Source organism: Sinohyriopsis cumingii, chromosome 10 (assembly GCF_028554795.1).
Source record: "Sinohyriopsis cumingii isolate HCF-2022 chromosome 10, ASM2855479v2, whole genome shotgun sequence".
NCBI classification, from domain to species: Eukaryota; Metazoa; Mollusca; class Bivalvia; order Unionida; family Unionidae; genus Sinohyriopsis; species Sinohyriopsis cumingii.
In genome coordinates, this window is record NC_142970.1 from 70,454,074 (window position 1) to 70,475,910 (window position 21,837).

A 21,837-nucleotide genomic window follows, 5' to 3' on the forward strand; every position below is an offset into this window, starting at 1 on the left:
ACGTTTAGACACGAGGTAGGATACTGTTTCAGAAAGCAGTCAGCTGATCCACTCTATGTTGACCAAAGCAACCATCGACGGGGCCTTTTAAGCTTTCAGAAGTTTGTCTTTATTTAACAAATTTTGTGTGGCGCCAATTTGTTTTTAAAATTTATTTTGTTTAGAGTACGTGAATGACAGCTTTTCTCCAAAGCATAATAGTTAAAATGTCTAAGTGTACAAAAAAAAAATCAGATAAACGACAGGAATGACCAAACTAGAATGAACAGGGTGCCATTTCATATGGTACAATATTAGGCCAGAATTTTAAGCCGCTGTACACAGTAATATTATATTCACTCCAGCATGGTTTAAAATACCCTTCCCTTATGTCATTTTCAGAGATTAATTTGTTTTATGGTTATAGTTTTTGGGTTATAATTGTTTATTTCTTAACGCCCTGTAAAGCTTAAAAGCATGAATATGCTTTAAATCAGATGGAATAATTTTCTTGACAGGAAGTCTTACGTCTGTGAAAAGGCTAAGTTTTCGGATGAACGTCAACCTGACCAAACCAATGACTCTGGACCTTAATCAGGTAAATGTGGATATAGTTTCTTGATAAATTTTCAGCAGGACATACATAATTAGGATTAAATTCATGATCAGTTGAATTAGTTATATATGTTACAAGGTTTAAGGTTAACTTCAATTAGATTTAAATACATTTTATTTAAATCTATATCATCCTAAACAAAATCCAGACAATAATCAATGTAACAAAAAAGGGGTTACTATTTGCAACGAAGCTTAAAAGATTTTGTATAAGTATTAGTTTAGATAAAAGTTTTTCTCAAACGAGACATTTAAGACAACAGAAGTTATATGATTTCATGCCATGCTATTTTCAATGTCGGGAAAGAGTACATTGTTTCTTCATGTATGAGTGAAAAGAGAACAGACAACAAACAAAAAAAATGCGCATGCATATTGCGTAAAGTCATGTTCTATTTTTTATAATGTGATTTTTGATTTGCTGAAGAGATTATAAATTCTAAAAGAACAGAGAAAGAACTCACAATAAAATATAGTTTACCAGCCAGCCATAACTTTTGTTTCAGAATACGCGCAAACTGTACTAAAATACTTTTAAATTGTTTAAGTTGATGGAAATAAAACACCAGAATGTATGTGCTTTCGTCGGCGCGTTCATTGAGGCGAACCGCGTGCTTCTCTTCTGGGAATATTGTGCAAAAGGGAGTCTACAGGATATCATATGGAATCAGAACATCAAACTGGAAGACATGTTTAAATTTGCCCTCTGTCATGATGTTGCAAAGGTATGAATATGAACAATGTATTTATTTTACCCCTTTGTCATAATAGGGATGCGAATGAAATATTAATTTTCGCCCATGATGGTTTTACAGCGTTAGAATATGTGAATCAATTGTGCATGTTACAAGTTACGAATATATGAATTAGCTGTACATATTACAAAGATAAGAATATATGACCTAGGTATACATGTTACAAGGTTAAAATATATGAATCAGTTATACATGTTACAAGGTTAAAATATATGAAATAGTTTTACATGTTACAGTGTAAGAATATATGAAATAGTTTTACATGTTACAATGTAAGAATATATGAATTAGTTTTAATGTTACAAGGCTAACATATATGAATTAGTTATATATGTTACAAGGTTTAAATATATGAAATAGTTTTACATGTTACAGTGTAAGAATATATGAAATAGTTTTACATGTTACAATGTAAGAATATATGAATTAGTTTTAATGTTACAAGGCTAACATATATGAATTAGTTATACATGTTACAAGGTTAAAATATATGAATTAGTTGTACATGTTGCAAGGTTATAATTATGAATTAACTGTGCGTATTAACCTTCGGTCATGTAGCTAAAAGGTAAGAATATATGAATCAAATGTGTACGTAACCTCCTGCCATAATGTTGCCTAGGTAACACACTGAATAAAATGTTCGTGCATTGTAATATGTTGTTGAAAAGGTAGACATTTCAATATAATATTCATGGTCACTGTCTGACATGATGTTGCATGCGAACTCATTGACCAAAGGGCATGTTTGCGCCATGAAGTGATGTTGTAACGGCTTGATAATGAATACAATGTTGTCATTGTTGTCTTGCAATGATGTTGTAATGGCTTGATAATGAATACAATGTTGTCATTGTTGTCTTGCAATGATGTTGTAATGGTTTGATAATGAATACAATGTTGGCATTGTTGTCTTGCAATGATGTTGTAATGGTTTGATAATGAGTACAATGTTGTCATTGTTGTCTTGCAATGATGTTGTAATGGTTTGATAATGAATACAATGTTGGCATGAAGTGATGTTGTAATGGTTTGATAATGAATACAATGTTGTCATTGTTGTCTTGCAATGATGTTGTAATGGTTTGATAATGAATACAATGTTGCCGTTGTTGTCTTGCAATGATGTTGTAATGGTTTGATAATGAGTACAATGTTGTCATTGTTGTCTTGCAATGATGTTGTAATGGCTTGATAATGAATACAATGTTGGCATGAAGTGATGTTGTAATGGTTTGATAATGAATACAATGTTGTTATTGTTGTCTTGCAATGATGTTGTAATGGTTTGATAATGAATACAATGTTGCCGTTGTTGTCTTGCAATGATGTTGTAATGGTTTGATAATGAGTACAATGTTTGCATGAAGTGATGTTGTAATGGCTTGATAATGAATACAATGTTGTCATTGTTGTCTTGCAGTGATGTTGTAATGGCTTGATAATGAATACAATGTTGTCATTGTTGTCTTGCAATGATGTTGTAATGGTTTGATAATGAATACAATGTTGTCATTGTTGTCTTGCAATGATGTTGTAATGGTTTGATAATGAGTACAATGTTGTCATTGTTGTCTTGCAATGATGTTGTAATGGCTTGATAATGAATACAATGTTGTCATTGTTGTCTTGCAATGATGTTGTAATGGCTTGATAATGAATACAATGTTGTCATTGTTGTCTTGCAATGATGTTGTAATGGTTTGATAATGAATACAATGTTGTCATTGTTGTCTTGCAATGATGTTGTAATGGTTTGATAATGAATACAATGTTGGCATGAAGTGATGTTGTAATGGTTTGATAATGAATACAATGTTGTCATTATTGTCTTGCAGTGATGTTGTAATGGTTTGATAAGGAATACAATGTTGTCATTGTTGTCTTGCAATGATGTTGTAATGGTTTGATAATGAATACAATGTTGGCATGAAGTGATGTTGTAATGGTTTGATAATGAATACAATGTTGTCATTGTTGTCTTGCAATGATGTTATAATGGTTTGATAATGAATACAATGTTGTCATTGTTGTCTTGCAATGATGTTGTAATGGTTTGATAATGAATACAATGTTGGCATGAAGTGATGTTGTAATGGTTTGATAATGAATACAATGTTGTCATTGTTGTCTTGCAGTGATGTTGTAATGGCTTGATAATGAACACAATGTTGTCATTGTTGTCTTGCAATGATGTTGTAATGGTCTGATAATGAATACAATGTTGTCATTGTTGTCTTGCAATGATGTTGTAATGGTTTGATAATGAATACAATGTTGTCATTGTTGTCTTGCAATGATGTTGTAATGGTTTGATAATGAATACAATGTTGGCATGAAGTGATGTTGTAATGGTTTGATAATGAATACAATGTTGTCATTGTTGTCTTGCAGTGATGTTGTAATGGCTTGATAATGAACACAATGTTGTCATTGTTGTCTTGCAATGATGTTGTAATGGTCTGATAATGAATACAATGTTGTCATTGTTGTCTTGCAATGATGTTGTAATGGTTTGATAATGAATACAATGTTGTCATTGTTGTCTTGCAATGATGTTGTAATGGTTTGATAATGAATACAATGTTGGCATGAAGTGATGTTGTAATGGTTTGATAATGAATACAATGTTGTCATTGTTGTCTTGCAGTGATGTTGTAATGGTTTGATAATGAATACAATGTTGTCATTGTTGTCTTGCAATGATGTTGCTAAGATACGAATATGAAAATGATTATCGATGGAGTGAATGTTTGTCCTAAATTATTTCAATGCTGGTAATATCTGCGGGTTGAGTTATTTACTGATGCATGTTCATCCTTGTTCAATGACAACAATGAGTTATTTACTGATGTATGTTCATTTTTAAGAATTTTAATATTGATTGATTGTTGATCTGTTTCAACTACACCAGGTTTAATTTTTTTTAAAGAAAACAGTGCATGACCTTGCTATTAAATACAATTCACTAAAGTAGATAACGTAGACATGTCACTGTTTTCAATCTCCTACATATGATTTTTAATGTTGCATGGAAGAAGCATGACGTTTTACTTATTTTGCATTTTCACAATATTCCCAGGGTTTGGAATTCATCCACAAAAGTTCCATTCGTTACCATGGTAATCTGAAAAGCACAAATTGTGTGGTGGACAGTCGCTGGACATGTAAGATCACCGACTTTGGAGTTCCATCACTCCGTGCATTAGAGAAAATGTCAGCTGCTCAAAATGGGGAAGAAGAAAATTACGACAGTAAGTGTCCTACAGAATAAAATAATTGGAATGCTTCGTGAAGAAACTATTACATCTGGTAGAAGCAGCCATTTTGAATTTCATATACGAAAAGGAACATATTACGTAACAAAATAATACGATGCTGTGTACATACAATTAAAGCATGAATAACAGAGATTCAGAAGCTTCTTCCATAGTTTGGATATGTTTAATTAACGTGCTATCTTGGTCTGTATGCCTTTAAAACAGATTATAGGTGGCGTGGTGCATCGTTGAGCAAGACTTTTTTTTTTTTTTTTTTTTTTTTTGTTGTTGCCTTTTTTTGTTTTGTTTTCCTCCCAGATGGGGGAAAAACATACTCATATATGAGGTGTTCTTTGGCTTGACAGACACATGAAGAGGTTACTTCAATTGAAGAATGAAAGAAGACCACATCCCGTATGTCTTATTCCAATTTGGGCCTTGAGCATTTCGTGATTTTTCTCTACAGCTATTTATCCGGTCATCAGTTTACTTAACGCACTAACAATCTAGTCCTCAGATTGGTCGATGCTTATTTATCCGGATCTTAATTTGCTCTGCACCCATGTATACGGTTTAATTGTCTTGAACCCAAAATATAACAATATAAAGAAAAATCTTCATCAAGTATATACAGACTTACTGTGCGCTTCATCGAATATATACATTCGTAAAGCCACATTATTGGATCAAATAATCTTGTAATTCTTCTGTATTTGAGAATTTCATTTAGTTTTAATAGTCTTATTTCCTATTTCAGAATTGTTATGGATGGCACCCGAAGTCCTACTGCATCGAAAGGACATAGACCGACAAAAGGCAGACATATTTTCTTTGGGAATCATACTCAAAGAAATTTTCACTCGCTCGGGGCCATATTCGGAATATCCTTTTCTCACAAGCTACGGTATTTCTGATTTTATTTTGACATACTCCTATATTAGCGAAATTTGCAATACTATGTATGTCAGACGATAAATTTATAAAGAACATCGAGGTCGTTTTTAGTCTGAATGCTTTTAAAACTGTCTAAATTTTATTTGAAACTTTGTCTAAATTTTAATACGGTAAGATCAGAGCTTTCACAAACAACAATTAATAACAGATAAGTGGTTAATATGGTGTCCCAGTGTCTGTCATGTTACTTCTGTTGAACCTAATGTTAATATAGATTATGATATGTCCGGAACAATGGCTATGCACGACATAACAAAGGTCGACAAAGCGACCCTTTAATAATCATGGTGAAATACGTTAAAGATCGAAGGACGAGGAAAACACAGGTATGGCATAGAAACTCAAATGAATCTCATGTTTCTATCTTGAATATAAATGTTTCGTACAAAATCATAATCTTATATACTGTTCTGCCTACGTAGAAAAAAAAGAATTCAGTAACATTATGCAATCGTATGTTTTAAAATGCAACACGTCCACCAATTATACATAAATCAAATTTAAAGATGTTAAATTACAAAATTAATTGATGTGTCTTATTCAAACAATTCAATTTTCATCTTATCATTTCATCCCATTGTTCTAGAAATTGTCAGCAAAGTACGCGACAACCTGGCAGGGTCGAATGCCTTTAGACCTGTCATACCCATTCAGCTAAGGCAACACTCTGAGCTGACAGGTCTGATGGAAGACTGCTGGCAAGACGACCCAGCCCATAGGCCCACGGCTGCCAGAGTCCTGAAAGTCCTCAACAGAATCAATCCGTCCAAGTAAAGGATATAGTTTTTATTTTTCATAAATAAGTGTATTAACAACAAATATCAGTTCAGTTGTTTTAAATTTCCAAGTTTAGTCACATTTTCTGCGCATATTTGATTCCTTTTCATACCTTCCTCTCATTAGAATTATAAAAAAGCAAATTTTCGTGTATTTTTGAAATATGGAAACTGAACTAAGTAAAACATACAATAGAGTAAGAAAAAGTACAACAGATTAAGTAAGTCAGGAGTTCAACTGGTTAATGGGGAGAAAAACCTGATGATCACACATACAATTTAAAAATTCCAAACGTTCGACCTGGAAATAATGAATATATTTAATATCAATTTTCATTTCGATATTAGAACTTAGAATGGAAATCAAGTTTCAAGGAATTCACTAAAACTCCCAAAACATCCCCTCAAACTGAGATATGAAACTATGTTACTTATTAACATCCAGGCAACGTTATTTTTATCAGAGGTAAAGATAATTTAAATAATGCAAAATCACCTTATTGTTTTAAAATGTTTCACTTGCAAACATTTTAGCATATTCTTGGAAGCGATTTGGTAATCAACGCGTACTGTTTCTTCCAGGTGTCATTTTACCACCAAATTTACATCGTTCTGTCCGTGGGATTATCCTTCCATTTGCATGATGCTTAAATGAAAGTAATCAGTTTTGAAAAAATAATAAACATAAATAAACACCTGAGCTTTCGAAGTTTGCACACGACCGCCCTTGTAAAGTTCTGCAGCGTCCTGAAGTTTTATGATAAATTCAAAGGTGCAGATTCTGCACCGTTGGTGCTGAATCTGCACATTTGTTTTGCACTAATCATTATTTGAGAAATCCATATTAGTATTAAATTTCAGAAGAACAATTGATATTTTATTTAAGACAAATACATACACCTACATGATCACGCTGACTTTTGTTTTACAAGAGGTCTGTTTTAATGAGAAAGTTCATGTTGCGTCGTATCTCTCTGAAACCTGCGTCACGGTTCCGTTACTTGTGTCCATCTCGGAAACAAAAACGTATTGTAATTCGGACCTTTTGTCCATCACGCATGGTGCCAGTGTGAACCTATCAGCTATTTACTGTAGTTCAAGAGAGAGTTTTCAAACTGGTTGTTGTGGGAATGACTTCAATGTTATGCGAATGACGTTGATGATTATCCATTTGTGAGACATGTTACTATTTTCCGGCCTTTGATATTGGCTTGCCAAATTAGGCCACCAACCAGATTTGGCGCACTTGCTTGCACAAAGCCATCTTAACTTTTGGATTAACACTAACTGCATGAAATAAAGATGATTTTCCTATCGCAAAAATAAGTTCACAATCTATTTAGATTTCAAAAGCTTTTTTCTAAATACCTGAGATTTTAAGAACTCAGAACCTTCTGATGGAGAAACCTGAAACATGCAGAAAGAATAAAAGATGTCAACCTACAAAAGAAAATCACTCTTTTATAATTTGAAATGCAAACTTAATAACATTAATAATAACATTATTAGAAGTTGTTAACAACATAATCGGATTGTTTTCCTTTTTTTCTTGCAGAAACATGACCATGATAGACAACATGATTGCAATGTTGGAAAAATATGCCAACCATTTGGAAGATCTAGTGGCAGAGAGGACAAGCGAGCTCGATGCAGAAAAGAAGAAAACCGAAAATCTTCTATACAGAATGTTACCCCAGTACGTATGAATATGTGTTGGTCATTTGCAATGTTTACAGACCGGAAACAATACTTGAAATGCTTCGTTTCATTATAGACTCGTACGCTGCTGACAGCAAAAAGAAACACGGTTATAATGATGTAACAAAGAAAAGAAAAAAGACGAGATGTCAATATTTAATATATATTATTGCTATATTCACGATGTTTGGTAAATATAAATGGCAAATATAAATACACATTATCTTCAAAGAGAATTAATTACATACTGTTTGCTGTGTTCCAGATCAGTGGCAGAGGATCTCAAGCTAGGGAAGCCAATCAAGGCAGAACACTTTGACGAAGTGACCATATATTTCTCTGACATCGTAGGATTTACAACAATTTGTGCAAGCAGCACACCAATCGAGGTTTGTGTTGAGTAAAAGTACGAAATACTAGTACCCTTTTAATTTCCCAAAAAATTGAAACTAAGCTTTAATATTACTTTGTTCAACTAATTACTCCTAGATACTGCATGCGATGGCAGATCTGGGTCTATGCAGTTTGCAGTTAGGATCTACATGTAAGTGAATATACACCGTTTATATGATGTTAGGCAGAGTTTAAAAGAACGATACCAGTCGAAACAATAACTTTTCACTTTTGCTTCATTCTTTTTACGTTATTTCGACTTGTAAAGAACACTAAGAACATATACATATTTATCGAAATTAACAAAGATGACGCGCCAAATATGCATCTATGTATGTGTGTGTATGTGTAAAGGATTGGCTCTTTAAAAAAAAAAACACGAAGACACGCAATTATGTTATCAAAAATTGATATTGCTTTTTATGTATCTATTTGCAACTTTATAGTTTTATACAAACGTTTCAGGTTGTGAATCTGCTGAACAGCTTGTACACACTGTTCGATGCCACTATCACGAGATATGATGTTTACAAAGTAAGTTTCAAAACATTTAGCGGTTTTATTGTTGTATAGACTGGTTATCTCTTGCAATTTTCAACCATTGATCGTCTGAAATAAACATATTACTAATTCTTAGAAATGAGAGTGAGCAGAAAAAACCTATTTTGATTTATCGAGAGCCCTCATGCTTTGCTGGAACAAATACAAAAAGAGGCTCCGTTAGGTGCATACATAAAAATTTCAAATGGTGCGTTAGGGAGAGGTATGAAATATATGTGTTAAATGCTACATTGCTTAGGTGTTATCCAGCTAAATAATCCTTCTGGAGAATAAATCACCTCGACCAACAATCCATCTCATGCATCGCCAAATGTTATGATGAGAAAACGGTGAACTGGACCTTTCAGTAATGCCTCTGTCATAACCAGAATGCAGACGAAACATTTAGCCCAACTAAAACGAATATCTCTCTTTACAAGTTTCAAGCACTGAAACCCCAAGAACGTTATTCAACCGCTTAATCACTTTTTTTTTGTTATTCATGTATTTAACAAAAGTAAACCTTGCTAAAGGTGAATGATTGGTGTCTATTTTTCCCATAAGTCGTATCTGATTGAGCATGTGTAGAAGGTAACGGACGTGTATCTTTACTGCAGGATTGCTACATATTTTATCAGATATCGATCTTGGTGGCCGTGCATAACGTGAAGAACATCATTATATACATGTTTTCCGATTTTCAAGGTTGAGACCATCGGGGATGCCTACATGATTGCGAGTGGTTTGCCACAACGCAACGGCAAGAAACACATCCGGGAAATTGCGGACTGTGCACTCGATATATTGGCCTCAATAGCCACGTTTCGAGTTCCGCACCAGCCAGACAGAAATGTGAAAATAAGAATAGGTACTTATTTTATCAGATTTGTTTTTTAATTAATTCATTCGGTTCGGTTTAATATTTAGATTTGTCTTTCATTAGGATGTCATTGCTCAAATTATTATTTAGAACTGTCTTTAATTAGGATTTCATTGTTCGATTAATTATGTAGATTTTTCTTTAATTATCAAGTCATTGTTTTTCGTTTATTATGTAGATTTATATTTAAGTAGGATGACAGTGTCCGGTTCATTATATAGTGTTTTCTCTTTTAAATAATTACTTAATAAACCATTTCTTTTAAAATCTGAGTATTCTTAAGTAGACATCATTCCCTTTTATGTCATTCTAATACCACTGGTGTTAAGTAGACACGAGCCTCTTGCATGGTATTATAATAAATATGATCTTAAGTAGACATCAGACTCTTGTATGGCGTTCTAACCTGAATGGTGTTAAGTAGACATCATTCTCTTTTATGGCATTCTAACCTGAATGGTGCTAAGTAGACATCAGACTCTTGTATGGCATTCTAACCTAAACGGTGTTAAGTAGACATCAGACTCTTGTATGGCATTCTAACCTGAATGGTGTTAAGTTGACATCAGACTCTTGTATGGCATTCTAATCTCAGTGGTGTTAAGTTGACATCGGACTCTTGTATTACATTCTATTCTGAATGGTGTTAAGTAGACATTAACCTGAATGGTGTTAAGTAGACATCAGACTCTTGTATGGCATTCTAACCTGAATGGTGTTAAGTGGACATTAGACTCTTGTATGGCATTCTAATCTCAGTGGTGTTAAGTTGACATCAGACTCTTGTATGGTATTCTAATCTCAGTGGTGTTAAGTTGACATCAGACTCGTGTATGACATCTAACCTGAATGGTGTTAAGTGGACATCTGACTCTTGTATGGCATTCTAATCTCAGTGGTGTTAAGTATACATAATAATAATAATAATAATAATAATAATAATAATGAGGACTTTGTATAGCGCCTAATCTTTAGACGCTCTAAGCGCTTTACAACTTTAGACAACACCTATAAGATAAGAAACATAATAATATTATTACAACAACAAGCAACATGAAATTAGAAAAACATTTTAAAAAAATAAAAAACATGCTGAGAATATTTCAGGTAGGAAACATTTTTAGGTCTTTAAGTTTGTTCTTGCTGTCGAAATAAGTGAGTTTTGAGAGCCCTTTTGAATGTGATCACTGTGTCTTTGTGTCTAAGTTCAGTGGGCAATTCATTCCACGTTGCTGGGCCCTGGTATGCAAAAGAACGCTGTCCATATGACTTTGTTTTCATACTTGGAATAATGAGTATACGATTGTCAGAAGAGGAGCGTAAGTATCTTGCTGGTGTGTACACATGAGTGAGGTCACGTAGGTATGTTGGACTAGAGTCCGACAGTGAAACGTAGCACAGAGAACAAATTTTGTGTTTGATTCTGGATCGAATGGATAGCCAGTGTAGGGTACAGAGCAGCGGGGAGGTGTGCTCTGATCGTGGTACTCTAAGTATGATCCGAGCAGCTGTGTTTTGAACTGTTTGAAGTTTCTGGAGTAGATATTGAGATGAACCAGACACAATTGAGTTACTATAGTCCAGTCTTGAAAGTACTAATGAACACACAAGTGTTTTAGTAGCATCAACTGAAAGATATTTGCGAATTGAGCTGATGCGTCTCAGCTCAAGATATGTAGCCTTGCATATGTTCATGACATGTTGGTACAATGTGAGAGTACTGTCCAGAGTAACACCTAGGTTTCGTACTGATTGTGTGAATTTAGTGTTGGCGTTGCTGATATTTATTGTTTTAGGTAAAGGATGTGAATGAGAAAGTCTTTGTGTTGTGATCAGAATGGCCTCAGTTTTATCATCATTCATCTGCAGCTTGTTACAAATCATCCATGATTTCACATCAGAAATGCACCTCTCTACACCTTGGATGGTAGCATCAACTTCAGTTGGGTGGCTAGTTTTGTATATTTGCGTGTCATCAGCGTACAATTGATGAGACACTGGATGATGATCTATGACACTTGAGAGCGACTGAGTGTACAGAATGAAGAGAACAGGTCCAACAACAGACCCCTCTGGAACACCACAACACAGATCAACTGGGTTGGAGTGTATTCCATTTGCAGATACAATTTGTGTCCTGTTGACCAAGTAGGACTTGAACCACAGTAAGGCTGTATCATGAATGCCAAATACATGCTGGAGACGATGAAGTAATATATCATGGTCTATTGTGTCAAATGCTGCAGAAAAAGCAAGGAGGGTGAGGACTGTAATCTTTCCGCTATCCAATGCAGAGAGAATGTCATTAAGTACTTTTAAAAGAGTAGTTTCAGTACTGTGGCAAGGGCGATATGCAGATTGTACATTGCTAAAAAGACTGTTTAAATTTAGATGAGATACAAGCTGGGATAGAACAACCTTTTCTAAGATTTTTTAAATGAATGGGAGATTAAAAACTGGGCGGTAGTTCTTTAAATCGTTATGGTCTAGTGTTGGTTTCTTCAGCAGAGGCTTTACAATGGCAGTTTTGAAAAATGATGGGAATTCTCCGGATGAGAGAGAGGTATTAATAACATCAGTTAGTGAAGGCAATACTGGATCTAAGCACTCAAGCAGCAGTGATGTTGGAATTGGATCAAGTTCACATGACTTTGGTGCACTCTTCATCACGATTTTACGTACGAAATCCATAGAGGCAGGTTCAAATGCTGCTAACGGTTGCCGCTCAAATTCTGTATCCCAACTGTATGGTGACGACGAGTCAATTGAAATTGTGGTGTCAAGCTTATCTCTAATGGTGTGTACTTTGTCACGGAAATAATTTGCAAACATGTCCGGAAGGTCGACTGGAGGGAAAGTAGTTGGAAGTGGTGTTGATTTGTTCCTTGACATTAGCTTGTTAGTAATCTCGAAGAGCTCTTTGCAGCTGAAACTTTCCATGATCTTAGTAGTGTAGTAGGCTGATTTCGCTGCATTAACTATATTTGTGACGTTCTTCTTAGAGACTTCATAGATTTGCTTATGAATAGTGAGTCTGGTCCCTAACACTGCTATACCATGGAGAACACTTTTTAATTGATACTCTGCACTTGGTAGCCGGGGCATGTTTGTCAAGTAATGAACGCAGACAGTTATCGAGTTGTTCTGCGGTAGGAGGTAAGCAAGTTGTTAGGTTAGCTTGGATGTCGTGCATTAATTTGGTTCTATTTATCATACGGAGGTTTCTCTTAGTAGCAGATAAAGGTGGAGGGTTAGGGACTGATACGTCAAGATGGCATAAAATGCAGAGGTGATCTGATGCAAGGTCATGGGATACCAGGGAGGACCGTAGAATGTTATCATCAGATCTATGAAGAATCCAGTCTAAAATGTGACCTTGTTTATGGGTGGGTTGGTGAACTGACTGTTTGAGGTTGAAAACATTAATGGAATCTAGGAGTTTTGATGTATTTGAGTTTCCGGGACAGTCAAAGTGAATGTTGAAATCTCCAAGAACAATTAGGTTTCCACCTATCGAATTTCCATAGTCCAGGAGATTCGGAAACTGCTCCAAAAAGAGAGAGTCAGCCAGCTTGTTTTTTTCTACTAGAAGGAGGGCGGTATAGGCAGAAAAAATGTACTGACCTTTGCTCCAGTGTGAGTGTGGTTTGGACTAGTTCAAACGATGTGTGGTCGAAATTGAATGTTGTGGTGTAGTTCAGACGTTTTATCACGGAGTTCTTTGTGATGACAGCAATTCCACCTCCGCGAGAATTACGGGGGAACGACTTGATGGAGTAACCAGTGGGTGTTAGATCCGCACACTTGGACTCATCGCCTGATGTTTTTAGCCATGTGTCTGTCAAGAATAATATGTCAACATTTTCGTCGTTGATAAAATTAACTATTTCTGTGCGTTTTTCCGTGGTCCTACTGATTGGGCATTGAATAATGCAATGCGCAGAGGTATTTCTTGGATAGTTGACATAAAGGTTGACGAATTAATTGGGATTTGAATTAGGTTATCTAAATTAACGGTCGAATTATTTTTAAATGGTTGTGTCGAAATAAGGGAGATAACTGGAATTCTTCTTCCTGTTCTACGCCGGCCAGCTTTGAAACAACGTTTCTTTTTTCGCTTCTGTTTACATTTAGGTAATGATGAATGTAGTCCCAGTTCGTTTAGTCTAGAGCACAATGTAGTGTGGAGAGCCAAGGAGTGAACATTTAAAGCAATTAATACAGCTGTGTTTGCCTTTGCATGCCGTCTCAAACAGCTGTGTTACAGCTATTTTCCTATGCATGCCATCTCATACAGCTGTGTTTGCTTATGCATGACGTCTCATACAACTGTGTTTGCCTATGCATGACGTCTCATACAGCTGTGTTTGCCTATGGATGCCGTCTCACACAGCTGTGTTTGCCTATGCATGACATCTCATACAGCTTTGAGTTCAGTTCTTAATCCTTTCTCTTATTAGTGATTTCCTACAAAGAATATTTAAAATATGTTAAACTCGTTAATGTTTTATTTTTTTACACCGGCTGAGTCATTAAAATTCAAAGAATACAAAGAGAGAAAAAAACTTTTGAATTACTGAGGTATTTATTATTGCGTATTTCAGGAATACATACGGGTCCCGTTGTGACTGGAGTAGTTGGTCTTGCGATGCCAAGGTACTGTCTTTTTGGGGATACGGTGAACACGGCGTCGCGGATGGAATCTAACGGTTTACGTAAGTAGAACTCACTCCTTTTGTCAGTCTGTTTTCGGTTCTTTTATACAACTTGAATCAAGTATAAAGAAAGCTCGAGCAGTCACGTCATTACTTTAGTCATTACATTTGTCATTATTTCAGTTTTTAATTCTCTTCGCACGTGCCAACGATTTTACAAAATACTTGAGGCGAAATATTTACTGGTGGATATATCTTTCTCGAATTTTATGCAACAGTAAAAGAAGCCAGATAGATTGCTTCGTACAGGAAATGCATATAGTTTAGGGTCACTCATCGTTACCCTATTTTCTTCAGTTATCAGTAAGTAGCTGATAGACCTTTTTGATATATCATATCAGTTATACAAATTAGAACTGTTTAAAAAGTAAACTTTTATGTTGTTTAATTTCGTCTCTTTATTTACAACAACAATTTCGTACGTACTTGTTAAATATTTACATTGGCACTCCCTTGATATTTATTCACGCTGATATAGCTGCACTTTGACACTCCCTTGATATAAATTCGCCTTGGTACTTCATTTTTAAATATTCGCACTGGCATTCCCTTGATATAAATTCGCCTTAGCATTCCCTTGATGTATTCACATTGTCACTCCCTTGATATATATTATCATTGGCAATGTCTTGATATAAATTCGCCCTGTCATTCCCTTGAAATATATTCGCATTGACATTCCCTTTACATATATTCGAATTCGCAGTCAGTCTGCTTTCAAATTTAGTAGCTGTATATATCTGAGAAACTTAATATGTTTTTAAATGCGATAATGAAATGCCATAATAATTACTTATTTTACTCCAAAATACTCACTTCAGCTTTACGAATTCACATGAGCGAAGTGTCCAAGAAACAGCTGGTTCAGTATCCAGGCTATCATTTGAAATCCCGGGGTGAAATTACCGTGAAGGGGAAAGGAAAGATGAAGACTTATTTCTTGTGCGGGAAGGATGGCTTCACAAAGGAATTACCAAAATGGGATGAGAAAGAAACTACAGATTGTAGTAATAATGACCAACGACCTTCTGTAACATCAATATTATCAGACGTGTCATTCGTTTCCTGTGCATCTTCCTCGTCACCCATTGTTAGTCCATCTTTAAGCGTTTCTGTCTCGGACCTTTGGGATCAAAGATACAAGGCGAAACAGACAAGTATTCTGGAAGTCACGTGCTTGTGATAACAAGTGAGATTCTGAAGATGAAATGTTTGTGATATAATACACATTTAACTCTGTGACTCATGTCTATTGTCACGTGAACAGAAAGCAGTTATTATCCAATCATCGTCCCATTATAACATGTATTTAGATCACTATACACAAACCTGTAAATTATATTAATATTTCCTTTGTTTGTTATTAGCATACCTACTATTGTTTGCACCGGCATACACAATTACAAAGACTAGTTTCTTCAATAAAAATAAGCATGCTTCAAATTCTTGGTCAAATCCAACTGATTTTGTTTGAGTTGTAAAGCACTAGAGTAAATCCAGCTGATACTGTTCGAGTCAATAACAGTCTAGAGTAACTCCAATGTATGCTTTTTTGAGTCATGAAAGACCAAAGTAACTCCAGCTGACACCTTTTGAGTTATCAGAAACCAGAGTAAATATAACTGATACTTTCTGAATTATCAAAGTCTTAAGTAACTTTTCATTCTCTTTATTTCATTCTTGTTTGTTGTACCTTGTCAGTAAATGGTGACTACTACTATAACGATGCAACCACTTTTACCAGGAAACATCTGGTGGTCTTGTTATCGGTTATGCCGTCTATACTTGCTTGTAAGTTTAGTCTAACTGCAAACATCAAAGATCCTGATCTGCCATAGCATAATGGGCCCACATATCATAGTATATCTTGTTTGTTCTACTGATTACACCTAACAAACTGTACAGACCCAGATATGCGGGCGCATTATGCGACAGTAGATATGGATTTTTGAAGCTTGCAGTTGGGCTCATCGAAAAAGCGAGTATATACGTTAGTTATGGAGATATCGTGGCACCATGTAAAGTCAAGGACATGCTGTAACTAATAATACACGTCGGAGACGCATTAATTTTTTTTAAATGTTGGACAAGGGGAGGTACATTGTAAATTACTGCAACACTGGCTTCTGCATTTAGTCTTCAATTGAAAAGAAAATTTCTTACAAACAAAATAAATTTATTTGAAATAACTCTTTAGATTAAAAATACAAACAACAAAACGTTAATCAACATCTTACATGTGGTTTGAGCAAAAGTACTCATATCCTATGTGTGATACCAAGTTAATAATCGATAAAATGGAAACATGGTTCTAATATCATGAATAAAATGGAAACATGGTTCTAATATCTTGAATAAAATGGAAACATGGTTCTAATATCAAGGAGAAAGTGGAAACATGGTTACAGTTGTATTCGGTAATACTATAACCAAAGGTCCTCGAAAAGCCACTTTAATATATATCTACCTAAAAGCTGTATATTTTCTTTTAAGTTACGCTGGCAATTTTTAAAAAAATACCCCACTGCAAATTTAATTGATTTTCTCTGAGTTAGTAAACGAAAATACTAAAGTGAAGACTTCTAAATATAATCACAGAACTCTGCATAAATGTCCCCTGAATTGCAACACTTTCTGAACAGCTCATTGCGAACACTCACTCATAGCACATTGTCAATACTTTTTGAACAGCTCATTGCGAACACTCACTCATAGCACATTGTCAATACTTTTTGAACAGCTTCATTGCGAACGCTTAGTGATAGTAGCCTAAATTGTCAACGATTTTAATAGCTTCAGTGTGGACATTCAGTGATAGTAGATTGTCAACGATTTTAATAGCTTCAGTGTGGACATTCAGTGATAGTAGATTGTCAACGATTTTAATAGCTTCAGTGTGGACACTCAGTGACAGTAGATTGTCAACGATTTTAATAGCTTCAATGTGGACACTCAGTGACAGTAGATTGTCAACGATTTTAATAGCTTCAGTGTGGACACTCAGTGACAGTAGATTGTCAACGATTTTAATAGCTTCAATGTGGACACTCAGTGACAGTAGATTGTCAACGATTTTAATAGCTTCAGTGTGGACACTCAGTGACAGTAGATTGTCAACGATTTTAATAGCTTCAGTGTGGACACTCAGTGATAGTAGATTGTCAACGATTTTAATAGCTTCAATGTGGACACTCAGTGACAGTAGATTGTCAACGATTTTAATAGCTTCAATGTGGACATTCAGTGACAGTAGATTGTCAACGATTTTAATAGCTTCAATGTGGACACTCAGTGATAGTAGATTGTCAACGATTTTAATAGCTTCAGTGTGGACACTCAGTGACAGTAGATTGTCAACGATTTTAATAGCTTCAGTGTGGACACTCAGTGACAGTAGATTGTCAACGATTTTAATAGCTTCAGTGTGGACACTCAGTGACAGTAGATTGTCAACGATTTTAATAGCTTCAGTGTGGACACTCAGTGATAGTAGATTGTCAACGATTTTAATAGCTTCAATGTGGACACTCAGTGACAGTAGATTGTCAACGATTTTAATAGCTTCAATGTGGACACTCAGTGATAGTAGATTGTCAACGATTTTAATAGCTTCAGTGTGGACACTCAGTGACAGTAGATTGTCAACGATTTTAATAGCTTCAGTGTGGACACTCAGTGATAGTAGATTGTCAACGATTTTAATAGCTTCAATGTGGACACTCAGTGATAGTAGATTGTCAACGATTTTGCAGAATTTGATTTTCAGCCGCAGATGCATAGTATTACTATGTATATACAACTTGCAATGAAATAATAAAGTAGTCGATTTAAAATAGTCGTTAGAATTTTTCACACAAATCGGATCTGGATTACCTTTCATGATTGTTCACTGCCGATGAACACATTAGGTGTGTGTGTGTGTGTGTGTGTGTTTCAATGGTTTAAGCTGTAATGCAAATTCAAGCTCCTTCGGCCTGGGGATATTTTGAAGGGTAGCAAGACTTATCAAAATGTGGAAACGGGGTCCTGGGGTTCAGAAGAAAAAAAACTATTTTTAGGGTCACGGCCAAAAAATGGTTGGGAACCACTACTAGCTTAAGACAACAAAAGATATACCAGGCAAAATACCCTCATATTTTCTAAGTAAGCCACAGTTTATATAACTCATTAGTACATTTTAAGTTTTATTTTTGGTATATGCATTTTCGAGTACAAATATTAGTATAAGATGTGGAAATAGTTTCCATTGCATATAAAACTACTTGCATATTCAAATTCCGCATTCAGGATGAATATATTTACTTTACAATTCGACTTTCACATAGAGTTGAGGATTTCAATGCGTCTTCTATGAAGATATAAATTCATGTCACCACATTTGAACTTTCTGTATATTCTCGAATATAGGTAAGATTCAAACTGGATATATTCAGATATTCCGTCGCATAATGCGCCAGCGGATCTGGGTCTATGCAGTTCGTAGAATCAGCAGCATAGATCATGCGAAGGCAGATCAGGGTCTAAGCTGCTTGTAGCTGGACCCAACTTATATACTAGTATACCCGATATATGTATATTAAATAACAACTAAACAACGTAGGAGGCTTATCTCCAAGGTTAGATCACTTTAGAACTTAAAACTTCATAGCAGTTCGCAGTTCGCCGATTTTCAAGAGAAGTTTAATTTAAAATGTGTAGGTGGATTTCAGTTACTAAAATACAGATAGTGAAGTCAAAATGATTGGGTATTTTGCATTACACTACTGTCTTTTATGAAAGAGAACGCGATCGTTGCTTAATTATATAAAGTAACAAATTTACTAGCATTTAGATAGGAACCAGCTGCAAGCTGTGAAGTTTTGCTTTTGCATAATTGCGCCCTTAGAATTAGGTTTATGTGCCCTTTTATGATTAATTAGTAGAATCAGTAACATAGACCCTGACCTGAAGTTGCATTATGCGGGTGCATGTCAAGGTCTCTGTAGTTTGCACTCGGACCAGAGTTATAAGCGAGTAAATACGGTAATTTGTTTTCGAACTAGTTGAAGTTCAGCATATCATAATGTATGGTTTATATGTGGTTTAGACAGGTATCCACATTACTTTTAGTTGAACTAGTATGTTTTTTCATTATAATACTTGCATAACATCGTAAAAAATCATATAAAATGAAATGCACGAGAGAAAGGTAAACCGATGTGATAAAACGTACAATAAGTTTGCTGTAATGTGTATATGTTATTGATACATAACTTATCTTATTGACTTATTATTGATTTATTGCAGTCTCCAGTTTTAAAAATTTAAAAAATCTACAAAATAATTTAAATTTAATTGCATTAAGCTGAACTTATGTTATAACATCGATTTTATTTATTTCTACAACGGAGGAAGATGGACGAAAATGACAAGAGCATTGATGCATAAAAGTGCAACAAAAATAACAATTCAAGTTTAATAAAATAGTTGTAAGAGGTTTTATACCATGTAATTTTAAAGAGCTTTTATACCCGATTATTTTAAGCTTTTATATTTATTTTAATTAGTAGGTTTTATACCCTGTTATTATAAGGAGGTTGTATGCCATACTGTTATGAGGAGGTTTTATACCCTGCTATTATAAGGAGGTTGTATGCCATACTGTTATGAGGAGGATTTATATCCTATTGTTATAAGGAGGTTTTATACACTATTGTTCTAAGGTTTCATACCGTACTGTTATTATAGGGAGGTTTTATACTATACTGTTGGACAGAATGGAACTTAAATTATGCAGTACTTCCATTAAAGCCCAGAATGTCCAAGTGACATCAATTAAATTTATTTTTCACAACACTTGTCGCCTGTGACCGTGAGACTTTATCGAGACAAATTTCACTTGTTGATTTGTAGGTCCTTCAAGTGAGTTAAGTTTGAAATTCTAAGAGATCCTATGACGAGTATAAATTCAAATTAGATGCAAGGGTCACCTCGTCTTCAAAGTTTGTAGGCAACAGTTGTCGTTTTTATAGTCCTCTTTTGTAGAACCATTGTGTCATTATATGATTCTGTTGTTGTATTGTACATTGATTTATATGTGTCGTTTGTTAAAATAATGATTTTATCATGAATAAAGTAGTAAAACAACATATTGATTTTATTTTGTTTTTCACTTTGGTGTTGTTCACATGCTTCTTTTATTCCAGTAGAAAAGATTAAACAAATTCGTCATGAAAAAAGATTCCATCTCGGAAAAGAAATAATGCTTATTCATTTTGTTATTGTAAATTTACTATCTATCCCCTGATTACATTTATTTTCAGGCAAATCAAAGAAAATGCTAAAGTTTGTACATATGCAGGAATTTGCTATTTGCCCTCTGGACGAATCTTGCATAAAGAAAATCTCCATCAAAACGTTTTTAGTCAGGGTACTCCAGCTATTTAAATAAAACTATCTGCAACTTTCACTGAAATATTCACAACAATCCACAATCTAAAGACTGATAGGAAAATCCAACAAAGGAAAAACAAGCAAATAAACTCCCCAAAAACTACCCCAAAGCAAAACAGTAGCGCAAAACAGGTTCGTATTATATCAAATTTTATAACGTTTTGCATAATTTGTGTGCAACTTAACAACATAAAATGCCAATAATTCATATCTAACTAACAAGACTGATATTTCCATTTGTATCAACCAAAAGAGCTTAAAAAACTCCATGAAATTTCAAATTGACTAGAAAAATCGGCCAAATTGCAAAATGGGCAAAGTCGGTACAAGATCCATAATGTACGGACAAATCTGCAGGAGCGGTAACGCTGACATACTGAGATTGATTTTTTAAAAAGTATGAACTTGCCGCTTTTAACTTATAAATCTTTCGTCTATACTGAACGTAGCAAATCTTACGATTGGTTTTTATTCCACATTTTCTTTTTAAAAAAATCAGCAAAAAATTGACGCTGGGGACAAGTGAAAACAAAGCTGACCTCAAGACTAAACTAATGCAGGGATTGTGTTAGAAAAGTCGTTAACAGTACCATCTTTTACGTAATACACTGCTGATGAAGTAATTATGCAGCGTATATGTCTAATAAAATAAAAATGGAGATGTTCATTCAGAGGGGAACTGAAAACATAAACCTAAAATTTTACTAAATATAGAATATTCCAGTCATCTTCGCTTTATCATTTCGCATTTTATAGAAAATATATACGAAACGTAAAGGACGTGTTCATCATTACAAATACATGACACCAACATAATAATATTAAAAATACTCCTACTAC

The 21,837-nt window shown here is 34.6% G+C and overlaps 1 protein-coding gene across 1 annotated transcript in view; it reads left to right on the forward strand.

Annotated features, from left to right (window-relative positions):
- The window catches only part of LOC149790362 (atrial natriuretic peptide receptor 2-like), an 81,441-nt gene extending 60,748 nt beyond the window's left edge, over window positions 1–20,693 (forward strand). The window contains exons 14-24 of the mRNA XM_089972407.1: window positions 498–577; window positions 1,143–1,319; window positions 4,432–4,603; window positions 5,367–5,513; window positions 6,150–6,333; window positions 7,895–8,035; window positions 8,303–8,426; window positions 8,896–8,964; window positions 9,676–9,838; window positions 14,455–14,565; window positions 15,387–20,693. Of these exons, the coding sequence (XP_089828533.1) occupies window positions 498–577; window positions 1,143–1,319; window positions 4,432–4,603; window positions 5,367–5,513; window positions 6,150–6,333; window positions 7,895–8,035; window positions 8,303–8,426; window positions 8,896–8,964; window positions 9,676–9,838; window positions 14,455–14,565; window positions 15,387–15,748 (1,730 nt within the window). The 3' untranslated portion in view covers window positions 15,749–20,693. The remainder of the gene's footprint in view (window positions 1–497; window positions 578–1,142; window positions 1,320–4,431; window positions 4,604–5,366; window positions 5,514–6,149; window positions 6,334–7,894; window positions 8,036–8,302; window positions 8,427–8,895; window positions 8,965–9,675; window positions 9,839–14,454; window positions 14,566–15,386) is intronic.
- The last annotated feature ends 1,144 nt before the right edge of the window (window positions 20,694–21,837 follow it).